The 14,591-nt window shown below is 39.4% G+C and overlaps 1 protein-coding gene and 1 long non-coding RNA gene across 3 annotated transcripts; both read right to left on the bottom strand.

Annotated features, from left to right (window-relative positions):
- Positions 1-1,158: 1,158 nt before the first annotated feature.
- LOC121813675 lies at positions 1,159-6,807 on the bottom strand. Its single transcript, XR_006053821.1, has 2 exons — positions 5,744-6,807; positions 1,159-2,941 (listed from the first exon to the last, which is right to left on the bottom strand). It is a non-coding gene; the product is annotated as an uncharacterized LOC121813675 (long non-coding RNA).
- A 727-nt stretch (positions 6,808-7,534) lies between these two features.
- Positions 7,535-14,567, bottom strand: LOC102312954 (unconventional myosin-IXb-like). Of its 2 annotated transcripts, none has more exons than XM_005952803.3 (16): positions 13,938-14,567; positions 13,749-13,828; positions 13,243-13,427; positions 12,793-12,897; positions 12,476-12,646; positions 12,352-12,384; positions 12,154-12,265; positions 11,993-12,066; positions 11,698-11,890; positions 11,393-11,521; positions 10,461-10,566; positions 10,256-10,387; positions 10,034-10,157; positions 9,387-9,484; positions 9,177-9,298; positions 7,535-8,579 (listed from the first exon to the last, which is right to left on the bottom strand). In XM_005952803.3, exons 2-16 carry the CDS (start codon positions 13,795-13,797, stop codon positions 8,311-8,313), a joined length of 1,902 nt encoding a protein of 633 aa, XP_005952865.1. In that variant the 5' UTR covers positions 13,798-13,828; positions 13,938-14,567; the 3' UTR covers positions 7,535-8,310. The 2 variants fall into 2 exon arrangements, with proteins under 2 accessions (XP_005952865.1, XP_014186864.1); XM_014331378.2 differs by having other exon boundaries at positions 8,346-8,579; positions 9,165-9,298.
- Positions 14,568-14,591: the final 24 nt, after the last annotated feature.

The raw sequence follows: 14,591 nt of genomic DNA, 5'->3' as shown, positions 1-14,591 counted from the left end.
AAAAAAAGACTAAAGAGTTTGGCACCTGGCTTTTCCCACTCCTTTTTTATTTTTTAATGGCTTATTACAACATGATTCAATGCTCACATTGAATCACACAATAGACAAACTTGTCTTCCCATCCACCTGTGAGCACTAAACACAATCGAACTGCAAATGTGCAAAGATCATAAAGGCTCCAGACAACATGCTCCCGGTGGTCCCTAGTAAATCTGAGTTTTCCTTTCCACAACAACTGACCCGAACATGTTGGAGTGCCCACATTTTATTCGGGAAGGAAACGCGATGAAGTTGCTTTTGTTCTGCTTATGTTGGGAAGATAAACTCACAGCCTCATTTGTTTGAGCAGTCAAATGACCTGCAAAGTTTACTAAACTAATAAAGCTTCCAGGGTTGCTCAGTGCTATGCTGACTACAGTTTTGTGTTTTTCTTTAGTTTTTGTTTCAAATTTATTTCAAATGTGTGTTTTAAGTTTCACTTTTAGTAACCACGATGGGTTAGACTCCTTCAGTTTAGTTTTTATTAGTTAGAAATGTTTAGTTTCACATCAGTTTTTGTTGGTTTCACAATCACTGTTTGTTATAATAACAGTATACTACAAACCAAATGGCCGAATGTCATAAAACACTGCCATCTCAATAAATTCAAAGGCATCTCAGGTTGAAGGTGCTGATATATTAAAAAGAATTTGTCAGTTGAATCTAAACTAAACTTTTAATTTATTTTGGTTAACCTAAACACAATATTGTCTTAGTTTTTACATTTTTTAAAGTCTAGTGTTCATTTATATTCCAGCTAACTAAAATGACATCAACTACTTGTTTGGTTTAATTTTAGTTAACTATAAATAACCTTTGTCCTCGGTGTTATCATCTCCAGAGTGGAGTGGTTAGAGACTGATCAACAAAATGATTATTTCTGTTTTATAGCATATTTGTTTCACTCTGCTCTGTTAAGAGTAAATGTTTACCAATTTGCTAAAAATCAAGAATCTGCAAATAAAGCTGAAAAAAAAGTGGGAACTGTCAGTCTCTGTCTCACTCTTGAGATTAAGAAATTCTTTTGTAGGGACTTAAAGGGCTTAACAAAATTAGTAGACTCCACCCAGTATAATGGTCGAATATAATAATTCTTGTTATCCATGAATTTTTTTAAACAACAACAACAACAAAAAGAGAAATGGCAAATTACAGTCATTGACTTGCATTCCTGAAATCTGTTTGATTAATTTCTAAATTCTCAGAGAAATCTGGTTTTCTAGCTCAAATCTGAGTGTAAAGACACGACTTCAGTTCAGTTAATTTAGTCATTTTCAGTTTTAAACAAGTTTCTGACTTATTTCTCTCTGGCATTTAATTCACGACAGGTGATCTAACAAATTTGTTAAGGACTGTACCTAGCGTGTCTTTTGATGGCAGGAAAAATCCACTATTTTTTTCTGCAAGTCCAAGAGTAACCCTGTTAAATAAACATGATCTCAGTATTAACCAAATTAAATGCAATTCTGATTTTTGCCATAGTCAAGCAGCTCATTATTAGTGGGTGCAGAACAGAAACAGGCGTTCAGATAGATGAAGTTCACAGGTTTAAAGTCCATGGCAGATATGGTTCATTGACACTGGCGCAGGAACAAGCAGTTTAGGACACGATGAGCACAACTGGGACAACAACAGGATCTGATTATTGTTTGGGGGTACTGAGGGAAAGCTGATGGCAAAGCTAAGAATCCCCTGTTTTCCTCTGGGAGTCAGTTACCCAACACACACACTCTGAATGCTCTGTGAAGACTGTTGCTGCTGGATACTAATGAAGCAGTGCACTCACTGGGAGCAGTGAAGCAGTGGCTCTCATCTTCAGGCGTCCTCTGATTAGTCTAAAATGCAAATCCTGCCTCTGTCCAGGGATTGTGAAGGCAACAGCCCTCCCAATCCACCCCACCCATCCAACCAACCAGTAATTAATGCTAAACAGTTACAGATACAACAAGCTCCTCAAACAGGAGACTGCTGTGAAGCACGCATTGCGTAAGCCTGTCTGCTTTACATCATGTGGCTCACAGATGTTTACTCATCATTTGTTTGAGACACCAGTTTCTCCTCACAGACATTTACACGAGAAGGAAAAGGAATGTGCACAAAAAAAAAAAAAACCCAAGGAGAAACTAGAAAGGAAAGAATTCAGTAAATGCCGAGTTTGGCTGAAATGTGAAAAGGCAGGGTGAGAAGAATGAAAACTATTAACATACAATCCCCCGTTGGCGTGGTGTTGTTGCAGTCCTATGTTTCACCAAGAGTCTACAGGCTTGATGAACAATCCCTGCTGGTATAAACTAAAGTACTTCATTGGTCTCAGAAAGATATGAAATTGTGCAAAATACTTCTTGATTGAGACATTTTAGAGAGAAGTTCCTCTAAATGACGCTGTTCAAACTGTGAGTCAAATACTTGGAACCACCCCACCCCACGCTGCTGTGTGGTGCAGCGAGGTGATTGTATGGTGTGGTTTTCCGGGCTGACGGCACCAACCAGCGACCCCCTGATAAGCCTTTTAGACAAAGAACTAGTGCTCAGACAATACAACACTTTGGTGGCCTTTTCATATTTTTCAGTTCATTGGCTGCTGGCAAAACATCTGCCAATGCACATTCACAAAAACCAAAACCACGCCACCCAGGGTCTTGCTCAATCGATTGGAGATTCAATTATTCATAGACACCAATGGTCTGAGAAATGCCACTCGCTGGCTGGGGTTTTAAAGGAGGAAAGGTGGGTGTGTTAGACTATAAACAGTTATGTCAGTATACATAACAGAGTGTGTATGTGCATGCGTACACTCGAGGCTTACCGTGAGCATCGGGGCAGTGAGTAGACCCCATGCAAAAAACTCCAGGAAGATGACCACCACGGCATGGTAAACACTGGGCTCCCCAATTCCCTGAGGCTGAATGGAGACAAACACAGACATACAGGTAGAAAGGCGGTTAGATGACAAGCAACAGAGACCGTAACATACATTTAAGTGCCTGTTTGTGGGAAAACATTAACAAATCAAACCTAGAGCTGGAATCTGCTAAATGATACAGACTCCACATCGCCTGATTCTGTGGAACAACCCACAGATGGGTACAAGAGTGAAATTCACTTCATACCCTGTATTTGAATAAGTGTCCAAATTACGGAATTTTTTCTTTTTGACTTGACAGATACACTGCTAAATAATCGTATTTCATATGCTTTTTCTGCATAAAACGACTACATTTACTCAACTAGACAATGATTAGGAGATTAACATGCACATAAATTATGTGAAAACTATAAATAAAATAGACTAAAGGACACTTACTGAGTAAGAAATGTTTCTTTTGTATTTTAGCCTGCAGATAAGTAAATGACCTTACAGATAACCTCAGATTGCTTCTACTTAAACTAGCATTTGTTTTCACTAGCAATAGCCAAGTTATGAGCAATATTTTGTTACCAACACACTTCTCTGAACGCACTTTACAACAGGAAGTTGCAGTAAATGATGCAGCGTTCAAATCTAAATTCCACAAGCTGACATGAGCAAAAGAAGCACAGTGGTTACATTAATGCATTACATACTTACAACATTAAGACACATCTATACTGCTTTGCCCTCATTATGAATTGCACTAAGTCCAAGACAATGACCAGAATGTAAATCAAGAGGATTCGTTTTTACCAAGAGATGCGAGGTTTGTCTGGAGCCTACTAAATGGGTTTTGACATTCTCGCAAAGTAAAAATCTCCAGAATCGTTTTCTTTGAAGTGGAGTTTCATTTCCTGAAGCTTAAAATTGATTTTTCATTATCAAACAGACAGAAATAACAAGAAATGAACAATTAAGGCAACTCTTAGCAATATTCAAACCAATCATGTTAACCACCCAAAATTCCATTGTAAACCAGGGGAAAACCCAAGTTTACTCAATCATAATTTACTAAATTCATAAAAATTTAAATTATACAGTTTGATTTAACAGATGACATAGTACAACAGTTAGTATTTTAGCTTACTGGGTCACTCTTAAAATAAAGGCCTAGATCTGTAATGAGTAACACGCAAATAGAAATCCCCTTTGCCTTTTATAAAAACCACATCGTGGGGAGGAAGTCACTATATTCCAGCTCAATTTAATCTTTGCAAAGGTGAAGATGTCGCATGATGCCGTGTACGTGGACACTGAGAACAAATTATGGCAGGAAATGACTTTGTGTGATAATTGTAGAAACTATAAAATACGCCAGCCTAAACCAAAAGACTCTCTTGTGCGGTTTGTAATTTCCCAGCATACCACACTAGCCTGCAGGCCTGACAGGGGCGTAAATCAAATAAGCTCCCACCCTTTTTGCTCCATCACAACTGTATCCCTGGGATGCCTGCTTCTCCGAGAAAATGAAGAACAACATCTAACTGTGTCACTGAATGGATGCAGCAACTTCTCCATTTAAATGACACCCTGCCTCGCATTCAGAGCTTAATGCACTGCCATTGACTAGGGAGTCTAATGCTATCATTCACTCCTGCTCAATGTTCATAAATGAAATCTTAATAGCTGAGTGGTCAGAACCAGTCACAGCCACAGTAAAGACTGATTACAAACATGGAGCCTGAGTGGAAAAGAGCCCCATCAAGTAAGGTGATCATCTGAAGTGGTTCTCCTCATTATGATCACAATTGTTAGTCTTCATATGGATTTTCAGTATGTTTGGCATTACTGTCCCACTGATTACGTAACCGGTACAGATGCCTCACTGAGTTTATAACAGCTCCACCATACTCACACTGCCAGCAGCCTAATTTAGGAGAATCACCACCATCTACAGTCAACAGTCAAAACAAATTTAAATGAATCCCCTATATAATCCCTTGTATGGGAGTTGCCCTTTAGTCAAGGCAACTTTATACAAATATCCAAAATAAAAAAATGTCACAACATTACAGCTTTACAGGTGTCAAACCAGAGACAGGAGAAAAATATGGCAATAGGGCCTGACTCACCAAACTCTGGACAGCTAACGTACACTTATCCTACCTTACATCAGATCGGGATTGGCTCTAAATCCGGAAGCTAATACCAATGTTTTTAGTTGTCCGATGTTGTGTTCTGCTTGTTTTTAACCAACATGACAAACCCCATGTTTAAATATGCTGCCCTCACCTACTTATAAGATTAACCAAGTAACTGCACATTAGCTTTGTACCGCATACAGCACCTTAAAACTACCCAGATGTAACTATTCAGCTAGTAAGGGCAAATAAAAAATAAGCCCAATTAAACACATATGCTTGTAAGCTAACGTTGAGCTAGTCCCAGCTGGTACTTTTAGTGCCACATAATTTAAAGAAACGTGAGTTCCTATTAGCATGAATGTAGAGTGAAAAAGCTAAAAGTAAAGGTAACTGAATGTCTGCTTTATCAATAAAAGAAACACAGCTAACAACGGTATCAACGACCTACCGTTACCTGAGCTGACGTGTTAACAAGCAGCTAACGCAGGCCGCTAATACTGGAAATGCTAGCCCACAGCTAGCAATGTTAGCCCTCCCAACACCCAGCCTCCGTTAACGGTCAACGTTGCCCGCTACCACCGACAGCCGCAACAAAAGCTGCATTACCTCGCGTATTTTCACGAAATAAACACTCCAGCACAGGCGGCCGAGAGCCCGTTTAACTCAATGGCAGGCTAACTTACGGGAGATAAATAAATATTTAACTCACCCTTCCTCCATCTTTTATTATAATTTTCTTTGCAAGAAGAATGCTGCGGTTCAGCCGCTTCTTCTTCTTCTTCTCCCCCGTCATCATTAACTTATGTCCATTCTTGGGGTCAGAGGGTCATCGTTGCGCCAATCAAAACCAAAAAACCCCACTAATTTCGCCTCCTGGGCTCATCGCACTTCGGGCAAATCGGCTCCAGGAGGCAGCTAGCAGCGAGCTAACTATTTTGTGATCTCTCCTCCCCACCTCACCTCAGCCTGGCTTCCTGTACTAGATGTCAACCCACCCCTTCTGGCGCAATGACGTCCAGCGATTGGCTGTCTAATACAAGGGCGAAGCAGAACAGGGCGTTGGATTGGCTCAGATGATGTCAACGCTATCGATCCTCACACGGTGATTTGTGAGCATCACATCGCGGGTAACAAAGAGGAAATGCTTTATTTGGAGAGTGACTGTGTTTACGAAGAAACGTAAACCGTGTCTGACTACTTCTTCGAACCCAGTGAAGAAAATTCCTTTGGAGGAAATACGTATTCAAACTCAAAATATTTAATGAACATCATACTCTAAAGATGGCTATTTTATTAAACCTAGGATTAAGATTGTGTAGTATGCATACTAAGTTAGCGATTGTGCGTGTGTGTAGTATAGATGTAGGTGAAAGTTTGGTTACATGTAGCCTTAAAATAAAAGTTTGCATGGCATTAAAAAATCAATACAGTGGGAGAGAAAATATGTAAACACCAATTGATAAAAACAAATAAGAAATGTGAAATAGTTATACGAAAATTATGATTTAAAATATCAGCAAAAACGGTCTAGTTATATATAAACATAAAATTTACTATGTAAAGCAAATAGGGGCTGGTGCCTCTTTTTGCTTGTGTAGCAGAAAAAGAAAAAAGAAATTAAAACAAATGAAAGTTTTAGACTTCTGGGTAATGGAAACGCAAAACCACCACAGGATGTGTGCAGATGTAACATTCACAGTGAGCCACAAATAAAGCAAAACAAACCATGTACCTCCAAGTTTGGCCCTCTGAAGAGCGTAATCAATGAAGACGAATATTATTGAACTCACATTTTTGTGACTGAAATCTCATTTAGAATTAAACAGTAAAAATTTTATGGCTGTTATACAAGAACATTGAAATTTAGAACTGTATCTCTCCAACAGGCATAACATAAGAATCTCACAATTTGAACTTACCAACTCAAGCCTCCCAGTAAATAACTAGAAATGTAAAGTTTTTAAGTAAAGATTTTGAGATAACTTGATATTTTCACATATGATGTGATTTTTTTTTCCCAGTGTCACAAACAGTTTTTCAAAACCACCTCATATGACAATATCTGCATACATTTTAGATTTAAGCTCCAATTGTCTGACATTTCAATTTTGATGTGGTCAGGGCTTCACTTCTTTCTATTCTAGTGTCATTTCATACCTTTACTTCATTCTCCGATGTTGTGTTTGTTTTACTGAGTTGTGTTTCACTGTTGACTGCTGTAACACTGTAATTTCCCAGCTATTGGAATAAATAAAAAATACTCTAACACTTATTCCAATTAAATACTCACTTATTAAATTTGCCGCAAATATGAGTTTGAATGTCAACAGCATTACATTTAAATTCAGCTTGTTATGATTTGACCCGATTTCCAGCTTCTTTTTTTTTTTATTCTTGACTTGAGTAATAAAATAATCAAAATAAATTTTTCCTATTAACCTTTAACACATGACAGAAAATAAGTACATTAGTGACTAGAGGATGTTGCAGCACGCTGAGCCTTGATAACATTTGGTTTATTTCAGTCGGTGATATTGGCAAAACTTGGATGATGTCCTAAAATAAAAAAGAAAACGAAATTATAAACAGATGCTGACTTGGTGAAGTTGCACAGCTTTGCAATAGCAAATAAAGTCAGTCAGGTAAACTTAATCAGTCACAGTAGTGTAGAATTAAATCAATATAACTAGAAATACAACTAAAGGGATGACTTTGTGAGCAGGATGAGAACACAAAATGCAGCACTGAAGTCTTTAGGAGACAGAATCACTTTATGTACAAGGTCAGAAGTTTTCTGGTACAAGCACAAGCTATTTATTCCCCAACAACACACAAGGCATTCATTAGTAACACAGTGATTGAGCTCAGAGTTAATTAGTAAAAGACACTCTTGTGTACTTGAGTGCTCTTTATCACGTTCTATATTTCTCGACGGAGCTCGTCACAAAGAACACGTCAAAAATATCTGCCTTTTATTAAAATCAGAGCTGTACAATTCTGAAATAGGTTAAAAAAATTACACGCAGTATACTGATACAAAGAGAAGTACTAATCCAGATCTGCCATAATAATAATAATAATAATAATAATAATAATAATAAAACCTCCCCGAAAGAACAGTCAGCATCATCTCCCATTAAATACATATACATTTTCAAAGCAGTTCATTTCCATACCAGCATGGACAAATCGAAACGTCTACAAAACAAAGCGCACACTTTTTTGTTTCCATTAATACACATTTGGGAATTTTTCAAATTAGAACAATTTATGGTGTTATTCTCGGTTTAAATCTTCATCCTCGTCAATGTAAGGGATGTCCAGGTCGTCAGAGCTCCCGTTAAACTTCTTACTGGCTATAAGGGGCGTGCTGGCTGGGGAGGGAGTGTCTTTTCGAGGCTGGATAACATCTGCTTTTTCTCCAGATGTGAACTCTTTCTGTTCATGATCGCGTTGAACCATTAGATGTCTAATTCTCTGTGTCAGGTCAGCAGGTTTGGGAGGGAGGTCAGGTTCCTGGGTTTTCACATGCGTGATTGGTTTTCCTGAGAACACAAACATTACTAAACACACTTGGTATGGCAGATGTAGTACACAAGAGAAGCTCCCGTTTAGGTCATAATTTGTTGACCTAAGACATAATTTTTGTGTTATAAAAAAAAAATAGATTTATTGTTAGGGAATTACTGCGATTTATACATAATTCCTCATTTACATGTGTTTCATGGCCAGGCGAGGCCTGTTCTTTTGTAATTTCATTAGAAATGCGGCAGATATAACACCTGAAGTTGGTTCAGTGTTGAATATGTACTTTAAAGCTTTGCACTATAATGAGAGATCAGTGCAAGTGAAAGATACTATCATATCAAAACAAACAAACAAAAAACAACCCCTCCCCCCCTCCCAAAAAAACAAAAGTAAACACACTCTCAGAGTGAGGGAGGGAGGGAGGGAGAGAGAGAGAGCAAAAACTTTAAAGTGGCCAAAACAGACCCCGGACCAGCTCAGTGACATCAAAAAACACAGAACACAGCTTAAGTGAATGGTGGTTTGTGAAAAACAACTTTACAATGTTTAACCAAGTGACAAACTCTCATTGTTACACCCAGAGGAAGGCCAAAATACCATACCTCTTTACTGACCTTCCAAGTCCAGTGTCCCTAGTAGGTCCAGGCTGTCGGTGCTCAACCATGATGAGGAGTCTAAGTTTTCAATGTCAGATTCTTCCTGATCCAGCTCAGGCAACCTGGAGACCAAGTCCAACCTGTAAACAAAAAAAGATATTAACATTCAAATGAGAGAAATAAGAGGAATAAAAGGAGTACAACTAGAAGTAAACATTACTAGCTCACTTTTCTTGCTTGAGGGACTTGATCCTTTCAAGGAGGGTCTTCACCGCTTCATCAGGCTGCGTTTCCTGTGGAACCTTGAGCTCGGACTGTTCAACAACCTGCACAGAGGCCAGAGCAGCATTATTGTGAGCTATCTGTGGGTTTATCTCTCTCTCTCTTTGTTAGTGCTCCCGAACTTTTATAACTTCTACTTAATCATTTACCTACTTTACTTTTTTTGTGCTCAGAACTGTTTGCTAAGGACCATTTGCGCCCGCTATTTTGGAAAATGTCGAAAAATAGGAAGAAAGAGGAACAAGAACGTGATGAGTCGGCGAGCCTTGCTAGCACAATCACAGCTCCGCTAACCGAGAAGCTAGCAGAGCACAAAGCTGAACCTTTGGCAGAAATAAGAGACACCTACAAGAAGTATGAGACCAAATTTCAAGCTGTGCGGGAAGCGGTGGAAGACCACAAACAACGCATCTCGAGCTTGGAGCAGTCACTGAACCCCAGAAAGGACAGTTCCAATATGTGTTTCTGGGATAGTTTACTTTTCTCTTTAGCAGGGTCTGTCTTAATGCAAAACATCACCCAGACTGATGCAGTTAAACAAACGCTGTTTGGTGTCGCATTTGTTCTGCTCTTCCTTTGTAGCGTCCTCTCACCGTGGCTTGTCTTCTGAGTCTGAGTTGATTGACAGCCATGGCCTCCGCGTGTTCCAGCTCCTGGATATTTTGCATCTTTTCGTTGTAGCGCCTGAACTGCTCAGTGATCAGGATCTCCACACAACTGTGCAAAACAGTCAATTAATATTATTATTATTTTAGAAATACAGTGTCTAACAAGGACTGTGTAAAGTTGCAGTAGTGCACAATATGATCACTCACAGTGTAGTCCTAGGCACGTCCTTCATACAGAGGAGGGGGTCATCAGAATCAGGTGAACGCAGGATGCAGGGGGCAAACACAATAGCAAGTGCACTTGGTGACATCTTATTGTGCTCTTCGTCCTTTGCAACTCTGAGAGAAACAAACGGGTCAAAATCTCACTGGACTTTCACCACATGACTGAAGAAAAGTCGACTCTGCCTACCTGACAAGGTGAAAGATCAGCCGCTCTAACGTGCTGAAATTAGCAGGAGGAAGTTCTTCGAGCTTTTGGTACACGGCCTTTATTCTCTCTTCTTCCTCGGGTAATTCTGGGGATGAATTAACAGGGGAAATTTTAAATATCTGCACTCACATTTGTTTATATTTAAAAATACCGAAAATTTTAAAGTCACCATTGAAACACAGAGTCAACATGTACATAGTGTCTGTCAATATTATGCAGAATAGTCACACAGTTATAACTGCTATGTTTCTTTTTAAGCAATAACATATACACATAACACGCCACATTATTAGTTACACATGTTCAACTGTTTATTAACACAAATATCTAATTAACCAAATGCACGACAGCAAGTCAATGCATTTAAACATATAGACATGGTAAAAGTAACAAGCTTAAATTCAAACTGAGCATCAGAATGCGGAAGAAAGTAGACTTTGTGGTGTGGTTGTTTGTACGAGACAGGCTGGTCTGATTATTTCAGAAAGTGTTTTATCTACTGGGATTTCTTACACAACGTTTACAGAGAATGATCAGAAACCGAATGAACAGGAGTTCTCTGGCCGAAAATGCCCTGATAAGCATCTCAGAATGCCACACCTACCTGCATATTGTTACCAACTGTGCCAAACGAAGATCACATTGTCTCATTGCTCTTGTGTCAAAAAGCTCAAATCATCTCAATCTGGTTTCTTGAACAGTTAGTTCACTGTACTTAAATGACCTCCACAGTCTCCAGATCTCAATAAAGTGGAGGACCTTTGAGACGTGGCTGAGCAGGTAATTAAAAATGTGGAGAAGCTGTGTGACACTAACATGTAAACATGGAACCAAAGTCTAAGAGGATGTTTGCAGAGAATTAAGGCATTTCTGAAAAAAAAAAAGTGCTCAAAGTTTAAACAGTTCCTCACCCACAGCATGCAGAAAGTCGTGGTAGAGGGAAAATGTCATGAGGGGGTCAGGCAGCTCTCTGAGCCAGCGTTTAATGAGGCCTGTGATGGTGTGGATCGGGTAGTTATCCAAACATACCGTCTCAGGATCTGAAGGTAAAAAACAGGTCACACACACACAAAAAATTATACTCAAAAAGAGGTTATTTTAAATGGCTTTTTTTGCCATTAGGTTCTGGAGATTTGATGACTTTTTTGGAATTTATACTCTTGTAAAATAGTTTTTCTGGAAACTTCGTGCATTTCAACTTTCATTAATTTCTTACTTTTCTGCAGAACCTGGTGAAGCTCCTTCGCTCGGCAGGCCGAGCCCGACTTGCGGTAAATCCCTTCGGTGTAGAGGCCGTTTAGCTCCACGTGCATCAGCAACGTCTCCATCACTATGGGCACGGGGTTGGCTTTACTGGTGAGGGCGCACACCTGCACGCCAAAGTGAGCTGGGGCTGGTAAACTGCCATCCTATCACAAGATAAGAAGAGTAGACATGAGTCTCAAGCAATAAAAGGGAACGTTTTTATACTTATTCTTTCATACTACGATATTTGATTGAAAAATACCTACCTGCCTGGCACACCGTGTCGAGCAGTCCGTGATGATTTTGCTCAGGCATTTCTTGTGACATATCAACTTACACGCTAAAATAAAAACAGGAGGAAAACACAGTCAAATTGAACTGTCTATTGTTTCTTGAAATGCTCATACAAATTGTTTTCTTAACTCACCACTGCACATATAGGCTTTCTCCATTCCCCAGATGTAGGAGCCACACAAGTCACATGACTGCATAATGTTCACCTGGTATGTGCTGAACAGGTGATCCAGAGGACTGTCAAGCTGTAGACACAAGAAATAAAGCAAGATCCCTCATGAGACTCAGCAAGATTCACGAGAAATAAATTCAATTATGATATTTCACTTACACTTTTATCCTTTTTCCTTCTCTTCTTCAATGTCTAGAACCCAGAAGGGAAATATACATATAAATGAGCTGTACTCTTAAAGTATTTTAGCAACTGAGGATCGACCGAATGCAATAAAATTTACCTTTGCAGGTTCAGACGCTGCTCGTTTCTTTGTGGCCCTGATGAAGCCGTCCAGCACAGACTGGAAGAGGTTTACCACCATTGGAACTTCTCCCTTTTCAGTGGCTCCTGCTAGCGTGTTCACCTTGTTATGGAAGCCTTTCATCAGATCTTTGTAGTGAATCTGGGGCTTCTGAGGGTGCCAACAGAATTATTATTTTCAAGCTATTTGGTCAGTAAAAGTGTAAAAAAAATGAAGATTTTCACAAGGAAAACATGAAAAAGCTGCCTTCCATATTCCTCTGTCATTTGAGCCAACAAGTTAAAACACTGACTGACCTGGACAGAGTACATGCCTTTGATGTTCTCTCTGAACTGCATCGTGGCTGTGAGAAAAATCGCCTCAGCTGGCGACAGATCCTTTCTAGTTTGCAGCTCATTCACCTGATGACAAAGGTGAGGAAAGTGTGAACAACTAGAAGTTTTTCTAAACGTGGATAGCTGATATTGAAGCTGAAGACAGGAAATAATGTGCTAAATATGGACAATATTTAGTGCCAAAAAAGGCATTTTTTAAATAACTTGTAAATCTGGTTTTAAGGTTGTGTAAAATAACTGGGCTGGCTATAACTGGGACCCATTTCATGTTGCCCATCTATGTGTACAATGATAATCTACCTAAGAAGTAAGTCCTGAAAATAGCACATTTATGGTATAAATGAGAGAGTCGTGTGGGTTTAAACTCAAGTTAGAAACCTGCTCCTTCTCCCTCTTAAGTTGTGATCTCACCTGATTCCCAAGGAACTCATCCAGGTTTCGTAGCTCCTTGCTGTCAGTAACCTCTTGGTCCAGAGAGGAGTCCCACTGCAACCCCCGTGTGGCACGGCTGATTCGAATGGTGGGGTTACGATTTGATTTCGCACTGTTTTGGTTTGTCGTTTGGTTAGAATGTGAAGTGTGCTTGGAGAAGGTGACTGTTGGCAGCAAAAGGACAGATAGCAATATTAGTAATAACATTACAATAAGATTTGACTTAACTGAAGGTTAAATCCTGTAATTTTAATGAAATGCTCATTTTTTAAAACTCTGTTGGTGTAGCAGGAATGGCCATGGAGGAGGTCTTTATCCAACAGTTAAAGCTATAAAACGTATCAAATACAGTTCTAAATCCAACATCTTTTGACTTAAATATCTCCTGCAGCCCATTTAAAGTTTACTACATGTCAGTCATTAAAGTGTCATCAGTGTTGCATTATATAAATACACTGAATCTGCATTTCCAGACTTGTGGTTACCTGCTTTATCTGTTGGAGATTCACTGCTGGGGGATATTCTGGGTGCCATTTTCCTCAGGAATTTACCGAGAGACCAAGTCCTGCAAAAAAGACAACCTGCATAAATTCCATGTAGCAGAATATCAAATTACCACAGAACGTTAATGTTGGATTTTGAATTTTTATAAATTAACTGAGTGAGGGCTTCACCTATCAGGGGTGCTGGTGTCGTGATGTCCTATGCTGTCCTCATTGGTGTTGTGGATTGGAAGGGAGAACGTTGAGCCATCAGTTATCTGAAACACAAAGATTTTAAAAACTAGAGCACAAATTGTGTAAAGAAGCCAACAACAACAAAACAAATCACGTTCTGATCCAAAGTGACAGTCGCTCCTTTCCCCCCAACCGTGCTCCCCTGCTGCGCAAGCACCAATATCATCTTAAAGGCTTACATTTAAATTTACAAGTGCCTCCACCAAACCACACCCAATGCACATGATATAACTGCAGCACAATAGTGACAGTCCATCACCAGCTTCTGTTAAACGCCAAAGAAGAAGAAGCAGTCTTCGGTATCTTAGCTGTGTCCAAGTTCAGAGGTGTCTTTTGCATCTTTCGGAAGCCGCATTTGCAGGTCGATTACGTAACAGCGATGCGACAAAGGATGTCCAAACTCAAAGACTCCTCCAAATGCTGCGACAAATGCGTCCTCCCTTTTACCAGATTTGTGTCGGTGTCTTTTTGGGTCACAAAATAAACTTTTAAGATATTTTTAGGCGAGAATGTAGCTGTGTAAACTTCAAATATTTGCCCAATTTATCAAGACATCACATATTTGCAAAAGTGCCCTGATGTTTTCGGAGA

Source organism: Haplochromis burtoni, unplaced genomic scaffold (genome assembly GCF_018398535.1).
Source record: "Haplochromis burtoni strain Fernald_Lab_line unplaced genomic scaffold, NCSU_Asbu1 Contig_2230, whole genome shotgun sequence".
Classification (NCBI taxonomy): domain Eukaryota; kingdom Metazoa; phylum Chordata; class Actinopteri; order Cichliformes; family Cichlidae; genus Haplochromis; species Haplochromis burtoni.
Note: the sequence above shows the minus strand (reverse complement) of the source record. Positions and strands in the feature narration are given on the sequence as shown.

What these genes read in the sequence shown, in the direction of transcription:
- LOC102312954 (XM_005952803.3), bottom strand. Translation starts at nt 13,797, where the DNA reads ATGGCACCCAGAATATCCCCCAGCAGTGAATCTCCAACAGATAAAGCA. An exon ending in ATCTCCAACAGATAAAGCAG is followed by an intron (nt 13,428 to 13,748) that starts GTAACCACAAGT and finishes TGCTGCCAACAG; the next exon opens with TCACCTTCTCCAAGCACACT. An exon ending in AAGGCATGTACTCTGTCCAG is followed by an intron (nt 12,647 to 12,792) that starts GTCAGTCAGTGT and finishes TGGCACCCTCAG; the next exon opens with AAGCCCCAGATTCACTACAA.